A 14214-nucleotide genomic window follows, 5' to 3' on the forward strand; every position below is an offset into this window, starting at 1 on the left:
GTAGAGAGTCCGTCCACCACGCAGCCGTCCGCTCAGTGGTTAGTCAAAATGGCCGCACAGAACAAACAACAGCTCTGCATGTGGAGAGCTAGCAGTGCAGGAGACACCTAAGTTTAGCAGAGGTTGCTGACATTCGATTGCCATGACAGCAACTTGTGGGCCCCTACGTCAGGCCGGCAAGGGAGATCCTACCAAAAGTACCTTCTTACAGTGATGAGAGTAAGGAATTGTATCCTCGTTTCGGACGAGACTCAAGGCAAAATTAGAAATTGACGGTCCTGCCATTGGACCGGAGAGAAACCGTGTGTTCTACGGCTTCTTCTGTCTTATGGACAAGGCTGCTATGGCAATTCGGCCATGAATCGACGCCTTCTGCGACAATGAGGATGTATTTACCGTGGAGAATTATTTTCAACAGCTAGACAAGCATTTCGCAGACTTCGGCCGAGAGAAAACAGGCGGAGCAGAAGATCAGGGAATCGCGACAAGGAGACCGCGACTTCCGCGACTTCCTATCGGAATTTGACCGAACACTGCACGAATCTCTGTTCCGGAATTTCCCAGATGACTGGAGAAAGATGCTTCTCGATGAAGCAATGAGTCCAGATATGCGCAGACTTACGATTCCTCTGAAGGAGAGAAATCTCACTTACGACGAGTATTGCTCCCCCCTTCGTAACGTTATTGATAGATACGGGGCCAGGGGCAGCAGCGAATCCAAGTGGCGACAGCCGTCTCCGGGAGCTCGTAGCACAACGACCACAAGTTCTGCCCGAAGCCGTGCGAGAAGGCTGTCCCGGAATGAGCATAAACGAAGGAGACAAGAAGGTCTGTGCATGAACTGCGGAGAATCCGGACATTACAAACGGCACTGCCCGTGCGACTAGGACAGCAGGGCTTTGCGAGGGAATTGAAATGGTATGGGAAATTTTGTCGAGCATCAATAGGCTATAGGATGCCTATGAAGCAGCCTGACCACAATACATCGTTGACATCGGAGATCAAAAAAGACTCGAGTTATCCGATATGAAATCCCCATCTTCTTGTCTTGAACATGGTTCCAGACATTGCGATGATACCAATAGCTTTGTTTAGACGTATGTGACTCCTGTCCTCTGTGGTTGCAAATTATCTCTGCCTCTTAAGCTCCCGTAACCTACTAGTAGTCTACCTAACTACCTGTCAACACGTAATTAATTAGTGGTTGTGCCGATCCGGATCGCAGTTCAATGCTCCAGGAACACTGGGAAGGGCCAACCTGTGGCGCTCTGTGGCTGTGCCAAAGTCCAAACTCCAGAATCAATTCAAGCGTGCTTGACATTTCTGAGCTCCCTTGCAAGTCCCAAGAAAAAAAAAAATATATTAAAATCCATCAAGACCAGCTCCGAGCTCTTTCAAAGAGCGTCCATGTTCGGCTCCAATACTAGAACTACGAAAACCCATTACGGACAAAACTTCGAGCAACAAAACAGAAAACGCAACGAAAGAACATAAAGAAAGGCTGCAAAATCTTGAATGAATGGATACCAGTGAAGCCAACAAGAACAACCCAACAGATACCCCTGTGGAAGAGCCAGCCACTGCGCGGGAGTCTTCTCAATGGTTGGTGAAAATGGCCGGGAAAAACGAACGCCAATCGTGTACGTTTAGGAGCAAGAAATGAAGGGCATCCGCCAGAGTCATGACAAAAATTGCTGACATTTAGCGTTATGCCAGCAAATGCAACTCCCTACGTCAGACCAACGAGGGAAATCTTGCCCAGGGTGCCTCCCTACAGTGATGAATATAGGGAGCTGTATCCACTATTTCGGTCCAAGCTCCAGGCAAAGTTCGAAGTTGATGGGCCTGCGCTGGGGTCAGAAAGAAACCGTGTGTTCTACGGATACTTCTGTCTTACAGATAAAGCTGCTATGACATTCCAACCCTGGATAGACGCCTACCGCGACAAAGAAGAGGAATTTACGGTAGAAAAGTTCTTCAAACAGTTGGATAGGCATTTTGCGGACTTTGGCCGGGAGGAACGGGAGCAAAAGAGGCTCGAGAACATGCGGCAAGGGAACCGCGATGCGCACGACTTTCTGTCAGACTTTGACCGAACGCTTCACGCGTCTAGATCCCGCCATTACCCGGATGACTGGAAAAAGTATCTTCTCCGTCAAGCCTTGAACCAGGATCTCGTCAATAGGATGCTCCTTCTGGGGTCGGCAATCGATGAGCTCTCCTATGATGAACTTCTCGACCGACTCCGCAAGGTTACCGATAAGCTGGCTGCCTGGGACGAAGGCTCCAAATGGCGCGAACCGTCTCGAGCGGCCGTAGCACAACAACCACGGGCAGTAGATGAAGCCTCGCGGGCAGTCTGACCCGGAATGAGTGAAGAAGGCAAAATGGGCTGTGCGTCAAATGCGGAGAATCTGGACATTACCCGGAGAACTGCCCAAATGGCTATTAGGACACAGCGTTCAACGGATACGCGATTGGACTCCTTGTTTTCTTTTGATCTACGTTTCTCGAGTGTTTGCTTGATCTTTTCTAAACGTCAATGGATACAGCAATGTTTTTCATCGTACCGTTTTCAGTGTATCCTCAAGGGTCGCTCTCAACCCATCGCCGTATATCCTGGACAAAGCAAACAAAGGAAGCCCGTTGTCCCTTTTTTGGAAGCTTGCCCGTGATGCCATCTACAAGATGCACATGTCATGAAGTCGACGCTTCCCTTGAACCAATATCAACAGTGCGCGTTAGTGCCACCTTGGCGTCTTGACTTGTAACGGCACACATGATAATCATTCAATATTTCCCATTCTCAATGGCTGGTCGGCAATTAAAGCGGAAAGGACACATGTCAGTTGGCGTCGATGACTTTTTTGACATTTACAGGCCATTTGATCGTCCACAATGTCGGGCAGACTGCGTCTAGTTTTGGACAAAGCTCCCAAGAATAGGTACACGCATTGAGTAGATACAGCTTACGTTTTCACAGCGCGCCCAGTTCCTTCAAGCGCGAGATCATGCCATCGACATCTTCGACCTTGTCGCCGCCTTTGCGTGGTGGTGGCTCTGCAAAACCGTTAGGCACAAACCTCCATCAGACCACGAGTCAGATAAGCCATACCTGTGACTTTCACCGTCTTCAGCCGTCGCTTGTCCTCCACACCAAAGTCGGCCAGAGTCTTCTTCTCCAATGGCTTCTTCTTCGCCTTCATGATATTTGGAAGGCTGGCGTAGCGGGGCTCGTTGAGCCGTAGATCAGTGGAGATCACCATGGGCAATTTTGCCCGCAGCGTCTCAACACCACCATCCACCTCACGAGTGACTTCAACGGTGTTACCATCGTCCTTGATGTTCACCTCACAGGCTTGGGTCGCCTGCGACCAGCCCAGCAAGCCAGCAAGCATCTGCCCTGTCTGCCCCTGATCCCCGTCAATGGCCTGCTTTCCGAGAAGGACCAAGTTAATATTCTCCTTTTCCACAACGCTGCGCAGCAGCTTCGCGATTGTCAAAGGTTCTGGTCCAGAATCGCCGGCCTCCGGAACTTCAACGTGCAGCGCACGGTCGGCACCCATGGCCATGGCTGTCCGAAGAGTATCGACGCATTTTGGACCGCCGGCAGAGAGAGCCAAGATACTCTCCACGGGTGTTTTGCCTCGTTCGCGAATCCGCACAGCCTCCTCAACACCCAGCTCGTCGAAAGGATTCATCGAGTGTTTGACATTGGTCGTTTCGACCCAGGTCTGTGTCTTGTTGATGCGAGGTTTAATCTAGACAAGATTTCGAACGTTAATAGCTGCCCTGTATTTCCGCCTGGAGGGAAGTCGAGCACGCCGGAGCTCATTTGCTTGCAAATGTGATTCCGTCGGCTATGCGTCGCGCAAGCAACTTCTTGGAACGACAAGGAACCTACCGCATAATCAATCACCCGCTTAACGGGCACCAGTATCCGTAGAGGTCTGGCCATTATGGTGACGCCGCAGGACGGACTCCTTCGCAGTGAGAGTCAATGTCAACTGACAATTCCAATTGAGGGCGGGTCGGCCTTGATGCTTCACAGGCGACTCGGCCTTCCTTACCGAAGCGCCGGTTCTATCCGCTGAACACTCCGCGAACCTCGGATTAATCCCGTCTCCGACCCGAGAGGCGAGAGCTACCTACTCCGTACAGTTTGCACGTGATATTTCCTGATGACTCATCCACATGAGTCATCTCTATTTGTCACGTGGTTTAGCCGGGCCGGAATATAATTTATCCGTTAGTTTTCTCGTGGTGGATCACACCAACATCCGACCGAGAGCCCAAATTGCATAGAGGGTTAGGTTAATGAAGGGCCCTATTCACAAGGCAGAGCCATCAACAACTCCCTTCTTCAGGACGAAGTACAAGGTCTATGTACAACTGCTTCCCCGTAGTGCCACCTGACCTCATTCCCGATCAATGCCTTGTTTGTGGCTGATAGAAGCTTCGAGAATGTTCTATCGCCCTATGACCTCACAGCCGCACATCATCGTCAGTTCCCGATGGATCTCGAAATCCCTGTCGTTAGACTTGCTTCAACATTTGAGTCAAGCATCCCCTTTCCTAGGCTGAGCGTTTTTCGATCAACTCTAACCCGCTACGTCTCCCCGAGTTCCCGAGTACATACGATCTACGAACGGAACTTTCCACATCCTTCGATCTATTAAGCCCTTTTGTGGCTTGGAAACGATAAGGAGATATTTCTTTCATATAAAACTGCAGTTCATACCGTTTGACAGTTATTGGCCGTTTGTTTGGAAATCATTTCCGCCCATCGATTTCACTCCAACATACTACTGACCAGTCGTCGACATGGTTGCGGACACAAAACTCTACGATGCTTTGGGCATCAAGCCCGATGCCTCTCAGGAGGACATCAAGAAAGCATACCGAAAAGCCGCTTTGAAATGGCATCCAGATAAAAACAAGGATAACCCAAAGGCTGCAGAGAAGTTCAAAGGTAAGTCAAGTCGATGGTGTCCTCAGCGTGCATATAATAACACATAAGATTCTTTTGTGGGCTGTGGCTAACTAGTCCTACAGAGGTCTCCCAAGCATATGAAGTCCTCTCCGATCCCGAGAAGCGAAAAGTCTACGACCAATTCGGCCTGGATTACCTGCTGCGTGGAGGCCCTCCGCCGTCGGAGGGCGGCGGTTTCGAAGGTGGCATGCCCGGCGGCTTCAGCTTCAACATGGGTGGCGGGCCGGGTGGCACACGCACGTTCCACTTCACAACGAGTGGTGGTCCTGGCGGATTCACGTTCAGCAATCCGGAAGACATCTTCGCGCAGTTCGCCAAAGGAGCAGGCGCTGGTATGGGCGATGATATCTTCTCTTCCTTCCTAGGCGGTGGACTCGGCGGTGGTGGTGCCAAGTTCCGGACTTCGACTGGCGGGCGCAGTGGTGGTTTCGGACGTCGGGAGCCAACACCAGAACCGCAAGTTGTCGAGAAAGACTTGCCTTTGACTCTGGAGGAGCTCTTCTACGGCTGCACCAAGAAAGTGACGACAAAGAGCAAGACGTTCGACGCTAGCGGGAGACGCAGTGTGCAGGACGTAACATTGGAAGCCAACATCAAGCCGGGTCTTCGTGCTGGTTCGAAGATCAAATACCGAGGCGTCGGAGATCAAGAAGAAGGAGGACGACAAGATGTGCATTTGATTGTGACAGAGGTAGGTTATTGTTCCATTCCTTATAAGTAACGGCAGCGAGCTAACGGGTTCCACAGAAAGAGCATCCAACGTTCAAGCGCAGCGGTGACCACCTGATCACGACAGTCGATCTCAGCCTAAAGGAGGCTCTCACCGGCTGGGAGCGAATAGTCAAAACAATCGACGGCAAGTCCATTCGAGTATCGAAACCAGGGCCGACCCAACCGAACCACGAAGAACGATATCCTGGCTGGGGCATGCCAATTTCGAAGAAGCCTGGCGAACGTGGTGACCTAGTCGTCAAAGTCAACGTCCGATTCCCGACCAGCTTGACCTCCTCGCAAAAAGAACTGCTGAAGGAGATTCTCCCGTAAATCGGATGCGCAATTTAATTTCACAATTCTACGTCCATGATGATATATGATGGGTTGGGTTTGATCATGCATGTTCGGCGTCGGGGAGTTTTGCTTTTGTTCTTTCCCAGGAAACGAATAAGCGCGACTTTATCTCTTCTGTTTGTGGTTTTCCTTTCGTACAGAGGTTTTATGAAGGATTTTATTCTGGCAGTCGGTTAATAGACAACAGTCTGATCGTTGATCAGTGTACTAGTATGCTTCCCCTTTCATAAACTGTACAATTAAGGAAAATGTATCATAGATAAAATTGGACCACTTTATGGATTGTAAATGAAGGTTGCATCACTTAAAGGCCTGGATCTGGATCTGAACCTGAAGCAACATGAGGCATGGCTGGTAATCAAGGCGAGCGTTGAAGAGCGAGGGGCCCAAAAAAAAGTTTGTGGAGAAAAAAGAATCTGGACTTGCCGCGAATTGAACGCGGGACCTCTTCAATGCAAATGAAGCGTGATAACCCCTACACTACAAGCCCAGTTGCTTGTTAAGGATAGCCTAATAGTGACCTACAACACTTCTTTTCATCGTAGCAGCTACCATGACTCCCGACCCTTGTTGACCGGACTGTACCCAGACAACGACCAGCTGTCTGTTTAGAGAAAGGGTAGTATTTAATCCCTGCATCTTGTGAATCTCCGACACAACCAGTTGGGTCATTCAGGAGCCATCATTGATTGTGGGTTCTGAAAATATGCGGAGTTTTTGAGGAGCATTTATCAGATCTGTTTGTCCTTTGCCGTCACATCGATTTATTTATTTGAAGAGTCACATCCAAAGCGGATCAGTTTAAAACGCCAACGGAGAAACACAACAACCCGGGACAAAAGAACAAATGAAGCGAAGAGTAACCTACATTCATTCGCCCATAGCGTCACCGGATGCGCAACTTTCCGGTGACTCGCTCTCCATCACTGGTCTTGACGCGGCCAAGGAGGAGCGCATTACGCTTGGGGTTGACGAAATTCCGATCGAGGTACGAGCTTATTTGCAAGATGCCACTCAAGACCAGTCCGGAGGGCCCTTACTAATGTCAATTCAAGATACGGGAAACTCTCCAACCCCTTCAAAGGCTCCATATCCGCTGGACAACGGAAAAGGGGTTCGACACCGCTGTACCGTTTTCCAGCAGGAACTCTCCCGGACTGAGTGTTATTTATGTACCACGGGAACCAGAGACAGCTACGTATGTTGCAAGTCTGTTTCTAGATCAAGAGGCAAGCTGACGCAATGGCAAGTGATAAACAGTTTTGTACTCGGTTGGGCAATATATTTGGTTCAGGAGTACGGAAATGCTCTTCTCCAAAGGTATGCCAACCATGCTAGTGGCTGTTGAGTTAAAGATCTTGACATTGCTATAAGGAGTCATTCACGAAGCCTCTCGTTTTGTCCGAGGGTGCTACATCATCTGCAACATTGCAGTACCACACCCTACTGCCATCGCTGGCGGATTTCGTGGCATATCTGCAAAATACGGTCTGTGAAAGCACGACATCTAACTGTGCGAGTACGATGGAGTCGCTGCTTTCTGTAGCTTCATTGGATGTTGATTATGATGAGGTCTCGCAGACGCTCACGGTTTCGGCCTTCTGGGACCATCCACTAGGTCGACAGAAAGGCTGGACAGAAACGATTACCAAGAACGACGGCAACGCCAAATTCAACCGCGTTGAAGTTGGCTTGCTTTCCATGGAACGCTCGACGCAGCCGGAGGAGCTCTCGCTAGGAGGAACTCTGGCAGTGGTGGGTGTGGATACGAAGCTAAGTACGTCATCTTCATATGTAGCAGGGTCAGAACGTCCGACTGATAGGACAGAACCAACGCTGTTCTCGTTCCCGTCGCGGCACCATCCTCTCCCTGACAAGGCAACTTTCAAGGCTTCCTGGGACTTACCAACGGGATTGCATCCGAAGCTCCGAATATCTCTGTCAGCCGAAGCTTTGGCTCGTCCCCCAGCTCCGGCGGACGCGACTTGTGCGCTCAATGCTTATCTTACCCTGCCATCGACCTTCTTTGCCGATCGGTATCAGCTCTCGACAAAAGATCCTCTCTTCCTGGAGTCGCACAACCTTGTCGGTTTGCGAGCTATATCCGGAGAGACGGATCTTGAAGCACCGGACTGGGTTGTTCCTGGCTGGGGATCCAATCTGCTCGTAGACCTGGCCACACCGTCTTCGCATTCCGAGTTACCCGAAGATGGCACCTGGGACGCGACCATTCCTCTCCACCTTCGATACCTGCAGCCGTCGCCATCGGGGAATCAATCAATGTCTCTGCCGTGGCCTGTCGTATTCTGGGCCTGCACGGCTGGAGAAGGCACGATGTTGAACAAGAGTCCTTTTGACCAGGTAAATCTAGGCTGGGACGGGCTCTTCGATCCGCAGACCTTGTTCTACCAGGTTCACCCAGATGTGCCAGAGGGTCAAGGCACTGTGGAAGACATTCATGTCCCAGTCTTGCGGGTGTCCGAAGGGCTGATGGACACTACGAAACGCGTGGAATTGGGCACAATGGCCGTCATAGGTGTCGGCTTTCTCTGGATTCTGTGGAAGCTGCTGGGGGTGGTTCGGTCAAACAATCATGGTGTGAAGGTACAAAAAACGGAGTGAGTACGACTATGCATGTTGGATGGTAGCTGGCAAGACTTCATCTTGTAATGTTTAGTCAACTTCGAAGTAGACTTGACCTAACAATTGGCCTGCATGCTGGCTGATTCATATCTTTTCCAGTTTCCAAAACATTGGATGCCAATTACATCATCGTGAGGTGCATGCCTCACACGACAGGTCTTGCAGAAATCGGTGTCGGTTTTGATGCCATTCGACCCTCTCCTATCAATTGGCCCATGCTACGGAGCCCATTGAATGACTCGGAGCTTCGTTCAAACTCAAAAATTCCGAAAGTCTGAGTCATCTTCTTGAAACTTTTGAAGTAATTAACCTTTAAGGGCAAGCCGAGGCCCATCCGATAGCGGCAGGAGGCGGTGAGTGGCTCCTTCCGGTGGTCGGAGTCGACACTAAAAAATTCCTCCCACCAAACCCGCTTCTTTTTTTCTCTTTCAACAACCACTTCAACTTCTCGACAACCACTACACCGCGATTCTCGGGGCACAAATACCTGCCTTCGGTATTATTCGACTCGACTCTGGACTGACAGTCCCGTTACCCCTTCTCTACTGAAGTTCCTTTCCACAGCCGTGCTTATGCGTGTCTTCGTTTCTGTCTTCACCTCGCAGGACTACATCTCGGATCACCTCTGGAAGGCGTCAATTAATTAAATCGAGCTCTCCACTCTCTAGTCTAGATTCTTCTCTTTGTTTTTGATCACAATGTTCTCTCGAATTCTGAGCTCGACCCCCAAGGCCTTCTCCTCGGCCTCTTTCCGGGCGTGTCGCCCCCAGGCGCGGTTCCTGGCCACCGTGGAGCGCAAGACACCCAAGCGATTCGAGCCCGCTACTTTCACGATCCGAGATGGTCCTGTCTTCCACGGCAAGTCCTTCGGAGCCAACACCAACGTTTCCGGTGAAGCCGTCTTCACCACCTCGTTGGTCGGATACCCAGAGTCCTTGACCGATCCGTCCTATCGGGGCCAGATCCTGGTGTTCACGCAGCCGCTTATTGGCAACTACGGTGTTCCGCCGCCGGAGAAAGATGCCAATGGCCTGCTTAAGTACTTTGAGTCGCCCAACATCCAAGCTGCGGGCGTTGTCGTTGCCGATGTCGCCGAGCAGTACAGCCACTGGACGGCTGTGGAGAGTCTGGGCGAATGGTGCGCTCGCGAGGGCGTCCCGGCTATCTCAGGTGTTGACACCCGTGCCATTGTTACCTACCTCCGCGAGCAGGGTTCATCGCTGGCTCGCATCACTGTCGGAGAGGAATACGATGCGTCCGAGGACGAGGCGTTTGTCGATCCCGAGCAGATCCACTTGGTTCGCCAGGTCAGCACTAAAGCGCCGTTCCATGTCAGTGCGCCCAATGGAGGCGAATGCCATGTTGCTCTGATCGACTGCGGTGTCAAGGAGAACATCCTGCGTAGCCTGGTCAGCCGCGGAGCCAGCATCACTGTGTTCCCCTTTGATTACCCGATCCACAAGGTGGCCCATCACTTTGATGGTGTCTTCATTTCCAACGGGCCGGGAGATCCGACCCATTGCCAGGATACCGTTCACAACCTGCGCAAGTTGATGGAGACGTCGCAAGTGCCGATCATGGGTATCTGCTTGGGTCACCAGCTGCTCGCTCTTGCCGCCGGTGCACGCACCGTCAAACTCAAGTACGGCAACCGGGCTCACAACATCCCGGCCTTGGATTTGACGACTGGCCGATGCCACATTACCAGTCAGAACCACGGCTATGCCGTTGATGCGTCGACGCTGCCCAGCGATTGGAAGCAGTACTTCATCAACCTCAACGACTCCAGCAACGAGGGTGAGCTACCTAGCCTCCATTTATCCTTGATGCAACTGCAATCTGACATGAGCAGGAATGATCCACAAGTCCCGACCGATCTTTAGCATTCAGTTCCATCCGGAGGCCAAGGGTGGCCCATTGGACTCCTCGTATTTGTTTGACATCTACATCGACAGTGTGATCAAATACAAGAACAACCAAGCCATCTTCCATCCTATGCGGGATAGCCGTCCCAGTCCGTTGCTGGTGGATTTGTTGCCGAAGGAGCGGGTCGGCGTTGCGCCCACGCCGGGGATGTTGAACAATGCAGCCTCATCTGCCGCTGCATCGCGAGCTTCTGCGTCGGCCGCTGTACCGAGGGCGTCTGCATCAACAGCGACCGCGGCGGCTGCTGCTTGAACTACGTTAATGAACAAATTATGGATCGAGGGTCAGATTAGCAAGACTTTGTTAAATCTATATTTGTGTTTTCGGGATCATTCATCTAAGTTACCCGTAGGAAACGGTATTTACTTCGTAACAATTGAAACCACATCTTCATCCGCAACGACATGACTCAATCCCACTCGCTGGGGATTATGTCTCGCACTCACGCCCCAGACCAAAGCATACCTAAACCTCTCCTTGAGCGAGCGATGGATGGCGTCGCAAACATCTTCGATGGTAGAGCCATTGCGGACGATGAGAGCTTCGTTGAAGTCCGGCTCTACGCCTTTTCTGTTCGATTATCAGTCGTTGAAACTACACAAGCCACGTCAAAGGAAACGAACCGTTTCGTGTATATGCGAAGCAATCGCAACTCCGACCAGATCCGGTCGACGACTTCGCGCACACCCAGGTCGAGCTCGCAGCTCATGACTGCAGTGTGTGGTTCGCGCGCTAGTTGGTCGAGATATTCTATGCTGACGCTGTCGATTTTATTGTAGACGTAGAGGCTGTTCGAATTGGTCAGACATCGCAGTACAATCATATGATCAGGGAAGGGGGGGAGTTAGAATATTACCATCGGATGTATTTTCGGTGGTCTTTCATGATCACGTCGATCAAGTCGTCGACCGTGACTGCAAGCAGCTTTGTTAGCTGATTGAATTCGTCGTGATAAAATGTCGAAAGGAATACCATTTTCATCCCGGATTAGCACCTCGCAATTGAGCAGCTTGTAGTCTCGGAGGATATTGGTGATCATCTTCTCGTCGATATTCTTTGGCGGCGACTGGAAGGTGATTTTCATGCCTCCGGCTTTCTTTGGTTTGAGGTAGATGTTCCTATGAAGGTGGTCCCGGTCTGTCAATATAGACCCAGTAAACAACGGCCAGAGAGGGGACCTTACGGCGGCTCTTTATTCAATCGAATTCCTACTGCCTCCAACTCTTTCTCCAACAACGCCCTCTGCTCAGCCTTCTTGGTCGCGTCGAGCACCATGAGGATAAGGTCACTTGTCTTGGCTGTCGCAATCACCTGGCGTCCACGACCTTTCCCCTCGGCTGCGCCCTCGATAATACCCGGCAAATCAAGTATCTGCACCTCTGCGCCGCCATACTCGAGCACACCGGGGATCGCCGTCAGCGTCGTGAACGAATACGCCGCCACCTCGCTGCGCGTCTTAGTGATCTTGGTCAAAAACGTCGATTTGCCGACGGAGGGAAACCCGACGAGCGCGACCCGCGCGTCGCCGCTCTTGCTCACGTCGAACCCGGTACCGCCGCCGCCGCCGCTGCCCGGTTGGGGCTCGAGGAGTTGGGCGCGGAGGCGGGCGAGTTTGCTGGAGGGTTTTTCTGTCAGCACAAGTAGAATTCTGGGTAAAGAGTCAGGTTGTAGCGTACCCCTTCAGAAGACCAAGGTGATATTCTGCCGTCCTTTAGCATGCATGCTATCCAAACTGCTTATCGCTCAAATATTGGGTTCGATCCCCGCGTAGCAGTCTTACCCGTCGCCTTGTTCTCTGTCGTGGGTTAGCGATTTGAGTCTCAGTTGACTTCGGACAAGCACCAGGAATACTCACTCTGCGTTCTTCGCATTTCATCTTCGATCCTGCATTCAAACCGTCAGATTTTCCATGGCTGTATAATTCAAAGTACACTGACTCTTTGATTTTTTCTGTTATGTTCACCATTTTGACGATATTCTAGGCAACCCTTTCTTTCAAAAAGTCTAGTAGAGAGGTTCTTATGGCTCTTGTGGTTCCAACAATTCAATTTCGAAGATGCCCGCAGCTTGATTCTCAGTGCTGTATCCCACCTTTTTGCTGGAGTTGACAGAAGAAAGATACGCTCGCTTACGTAATCGATTGCAGTTGAGCAGCTTCAAAACACCAGTTGATCTTTTCCATCTTGCTGTATTCTCACCTCGGTCAGTCACCTCATCTCATCACCATGGCGGAAACATCGACAGGAGGGCCGGCCACGGCCACAGCGACACAGCCAGCTCTTTCGGAACAGCAAAACCAAGAGACAACGAGCGAAACGGCGCTGACAACGACAACAACATCGGAGAACGCAGTTGCCGCAACAACAGGCGAAGGGGAAGAACAACAAAAGAAGAAAAAGAAGATAATCCGACGAAAGCTCCGACCGGCACGACCCCAAGTCGACCCCGCGACGTTCAAGACCGAGCCGCCTCCGCAGACCGGCACAATCTTCAACATCTGGTATAACAAATGGTCCGGTGGCGACCGCGAGGACAAGTACCTTGCCAAACACAAGGCACCGAACCGATGCAACATCGCGCGGGATAGTGGGTATACACGCGCTGATCGGATCCCGGGTTCATACTTTTGTCTATACTTCGCCAGGGGGATTTGTCCCAAGGGCCACGAGTGCGATTACCTGCACCGACTGCCGACGATCCACGACATTTTCAACCCCAATGTCGATTGCTTCGGGCGCGACAAGTTCAGCGATTACCGCGATGATATGGGTGGTGTCGGTTCGTTCATGCGCCAGAACCGTACGCTCTACGTTGGCCGCATCCATGTCACCGATGACATTGAGGAAGTCGTTGCCCGCCATTTTTCCGAATGGGGCCAGATCGAACGAATCCGTGTTCTGACCGGCCGTGGTGTCGCCTTTGTCACGTACACCAATGAGGCGAACTCGCAGTTCGCAAAGGAGGCCATGGCACACCAGTCGCTCGACCATAACGAGATCCTCAACGTGCGCTGGGCGACCGTGGACCCGAACCCGCTGGCACAGAAGCGCGAGGCGCAGCGACTAGAGGAACAGGCCGCAGAGGCTGTCCGACGTGCCCTACCGGCTGACTTTGTAGCGGAGATTGAGGGCCGAGACCCTGAGGCTAGGAAGAAGAGAAAGACCGAAGGTAGCTTCGGCCTCGAGGGTTACGAGCCGCCCGATGAGGTCTGGTATGCGCGCACAAAGGAGCTTGAGGATGCGCAAAAAGCCGCCCAGATCGAGGCTCCGCCGCAGCGACTTATGCTCGAGGGTGGTTCTACTTCACAAACTCCTTCTACCCAGCCCGAGGAGACATCACAACAAAGTACGGGGGCAAACGGCGATAGTGGTGGAGGAGGCATTTTGTCTAGCTCGACGATTCAAGCGCTGCAAGGGTTCAGAGCGGTTACTCAGCCTGCCCAAAAAAGCACCGGCGGGTCATTGGTGGCTTATGGAAGTGATGATGAGAGCGATTAATGTCTTTCTTCATTCTTCATGTTGTTTGGCGTTTCATCTTACTCGGGTTGTGTATGTACAATAGGAGGTATAATCATAGATATCCTG

General features: G+C 51.5%; 7 protein-coding genes and 1 non-coding gene across 8 annotated transcripts; 5 read left to right on the forward strand and 3 right to left on the reverse strand.

Annotated features, from left to right (window-relative positions):
- Positions 1-1519: 1519 nt before the first annotated feature.
- On the forward strand, positions 1520-2363 carry VTN49DRAFT_1364 (uncharacterized protein; the record flags this gene model as incomplete). Its single annotated transcript, XM_069408970.1, has 2 exons — positions 1520-1640; positions 1717-2363. The coding sequence occupies 2 exons, from the start codon at positions 1520-1522 to the stop codon at positions 2361-2363; spliced, it is 768 nt and encodes a 255-aa protein (XP_069270403.1).
- A 614-nt stretch (positions 2364-2977) lies between these two features.
- On the reverse strand, positions 2978-3958 carry VTN49DRAFT_1365 (uncharacterized protein; the record flags this gene model as incomplete). The annotated part of the gene is made up of 3 exons (XM_069408971.1): positions 2978-3060; positions 3116-3761; positions 3905-3958. The coding sequence occupies 3 exons, from the start codon at positions 3956-3958 to the stop codon at positions 2978-2980; spliced, it is 783 nt and encodes a 260-aa protein (XP_069270404.1).
- An 866-nt stretch (positions 3959-4824) lies between these two features.
- VTN49DRAFT_1366 (uncharacterized protein) lies at positions 4825-6037 on the forward strand (the record flags this gene model as incomplete). Its single annotated transcript, XM_069408972.1, has 3 exons — positions 4825-4972; positions 5056-5684; positions 5741-6037. 3 exons carry the CDS (start codon positions 4825-4827, stop codon positions 6035-6037), a joined length of 1074 nt encoding a protein of 357 aa, XP_069270405.1.
- A 441-nt stretch (positions 6038-6478) lies between these two features.
- VTN49DRAFT_t27 lies at positions 6479-6551 on the reverse strand. Its single transcript has one exon. It is a non-coding gene; the product is annotated as a tRNA-Ala (tRNA).
- A 357-nt stretch (positions 6552-6908) lies between these two features.
- Positions 6909-8683, forward strand: VTN49DRAFT_1367 (uncharacterized protein; the record flags this gene model as incomplete). The annotated part of the gene is made up of 5 exons (XM_069408973.1): positions 6909-7049; positions 7117-7259; positions 7312-7381; positions 7436-7838; positions 7890-8683. The coding sequence occupies 5 exons, from the start codon at positions 6909-6911 to the stop codon at positions 8681-8683; spliced, it is 1551 nt and encodes a 516-aa protein (XP_069270406.1).
- A 719-nt stretch (positions 8684-9402) lies between these two features.
- VTN49DRAFT_1368 (uncharacterized protein) lies at positions 9403-10882 on the forward strand (the record flags this gene model as incomplete). The annotated part of the gene is made up of 2 exons (XM_069408974.1): positions 9403-10501; positions 10557-10882. 2 exons carry the CDS (start codon positions 9403-9405, stop codon positions 10880-10882), a joined length of 1425 nt encoding a protein of 474 aa, XP_069270407.1.
- A 110-nt stretch (positions 10883-10992) lies between these two features.
- VTN49DRAFT_1369 (uncharacterized protein) lies at positions 10993-12596 on the reverse strand (the record flags this gene model as incomplete). The annotated part of the gene is made up of 9 exons (XM_069408975.1): positions 10993-11200; positions 11254-11418; positions 11487-11544; positions 11603-11748; positions 11814-12245; positions 12307-12331; positions 12411-12425; positions 12486-12514; positions 12568-12596. 9 exons carry the CDS (start codon positions 12594-12596, stop codon positions 10993-10995), a joined length of 1107 nt encoding a protein of 368 aa, XP_069270408.1.
- Positions 12597-12855: 259 nt separating this feature from the next.
- VTN49DRAFT_1370 (uncharacterized protein) lies at positions 12856-14127 on the forward strand (the record flags this gene model as incomplete). Its single annotated transcript, XM_069408977.1, has 1 exon — positions 12856-14127. One exon carries the CDS (start codon positions 12856-12858, stop codon positions 14125-14127), a length of 1272 nt encoding a protein of 423 aa, XP_069270409.1.
- Between the last annotated feature and the right edge of the window lie 87 nt (positions 14128-14214).

Source organism: Thermomyces lanuginosus (genome assembly GCF_041956635.1).
Source record: "Thermomyces lanuginosus strain ATCC 200065 unplaced genomic scaffold VTN49scaffold_22, whole genome shotgun sequence".
Classification (NCBI taxonomy): Eukaryota; Fungi; Ascomycota; class Eurotiomycetes; order Eurotiales; family Trichocomaceae; genus Thermomyces; species Thermomyces lanuginosus.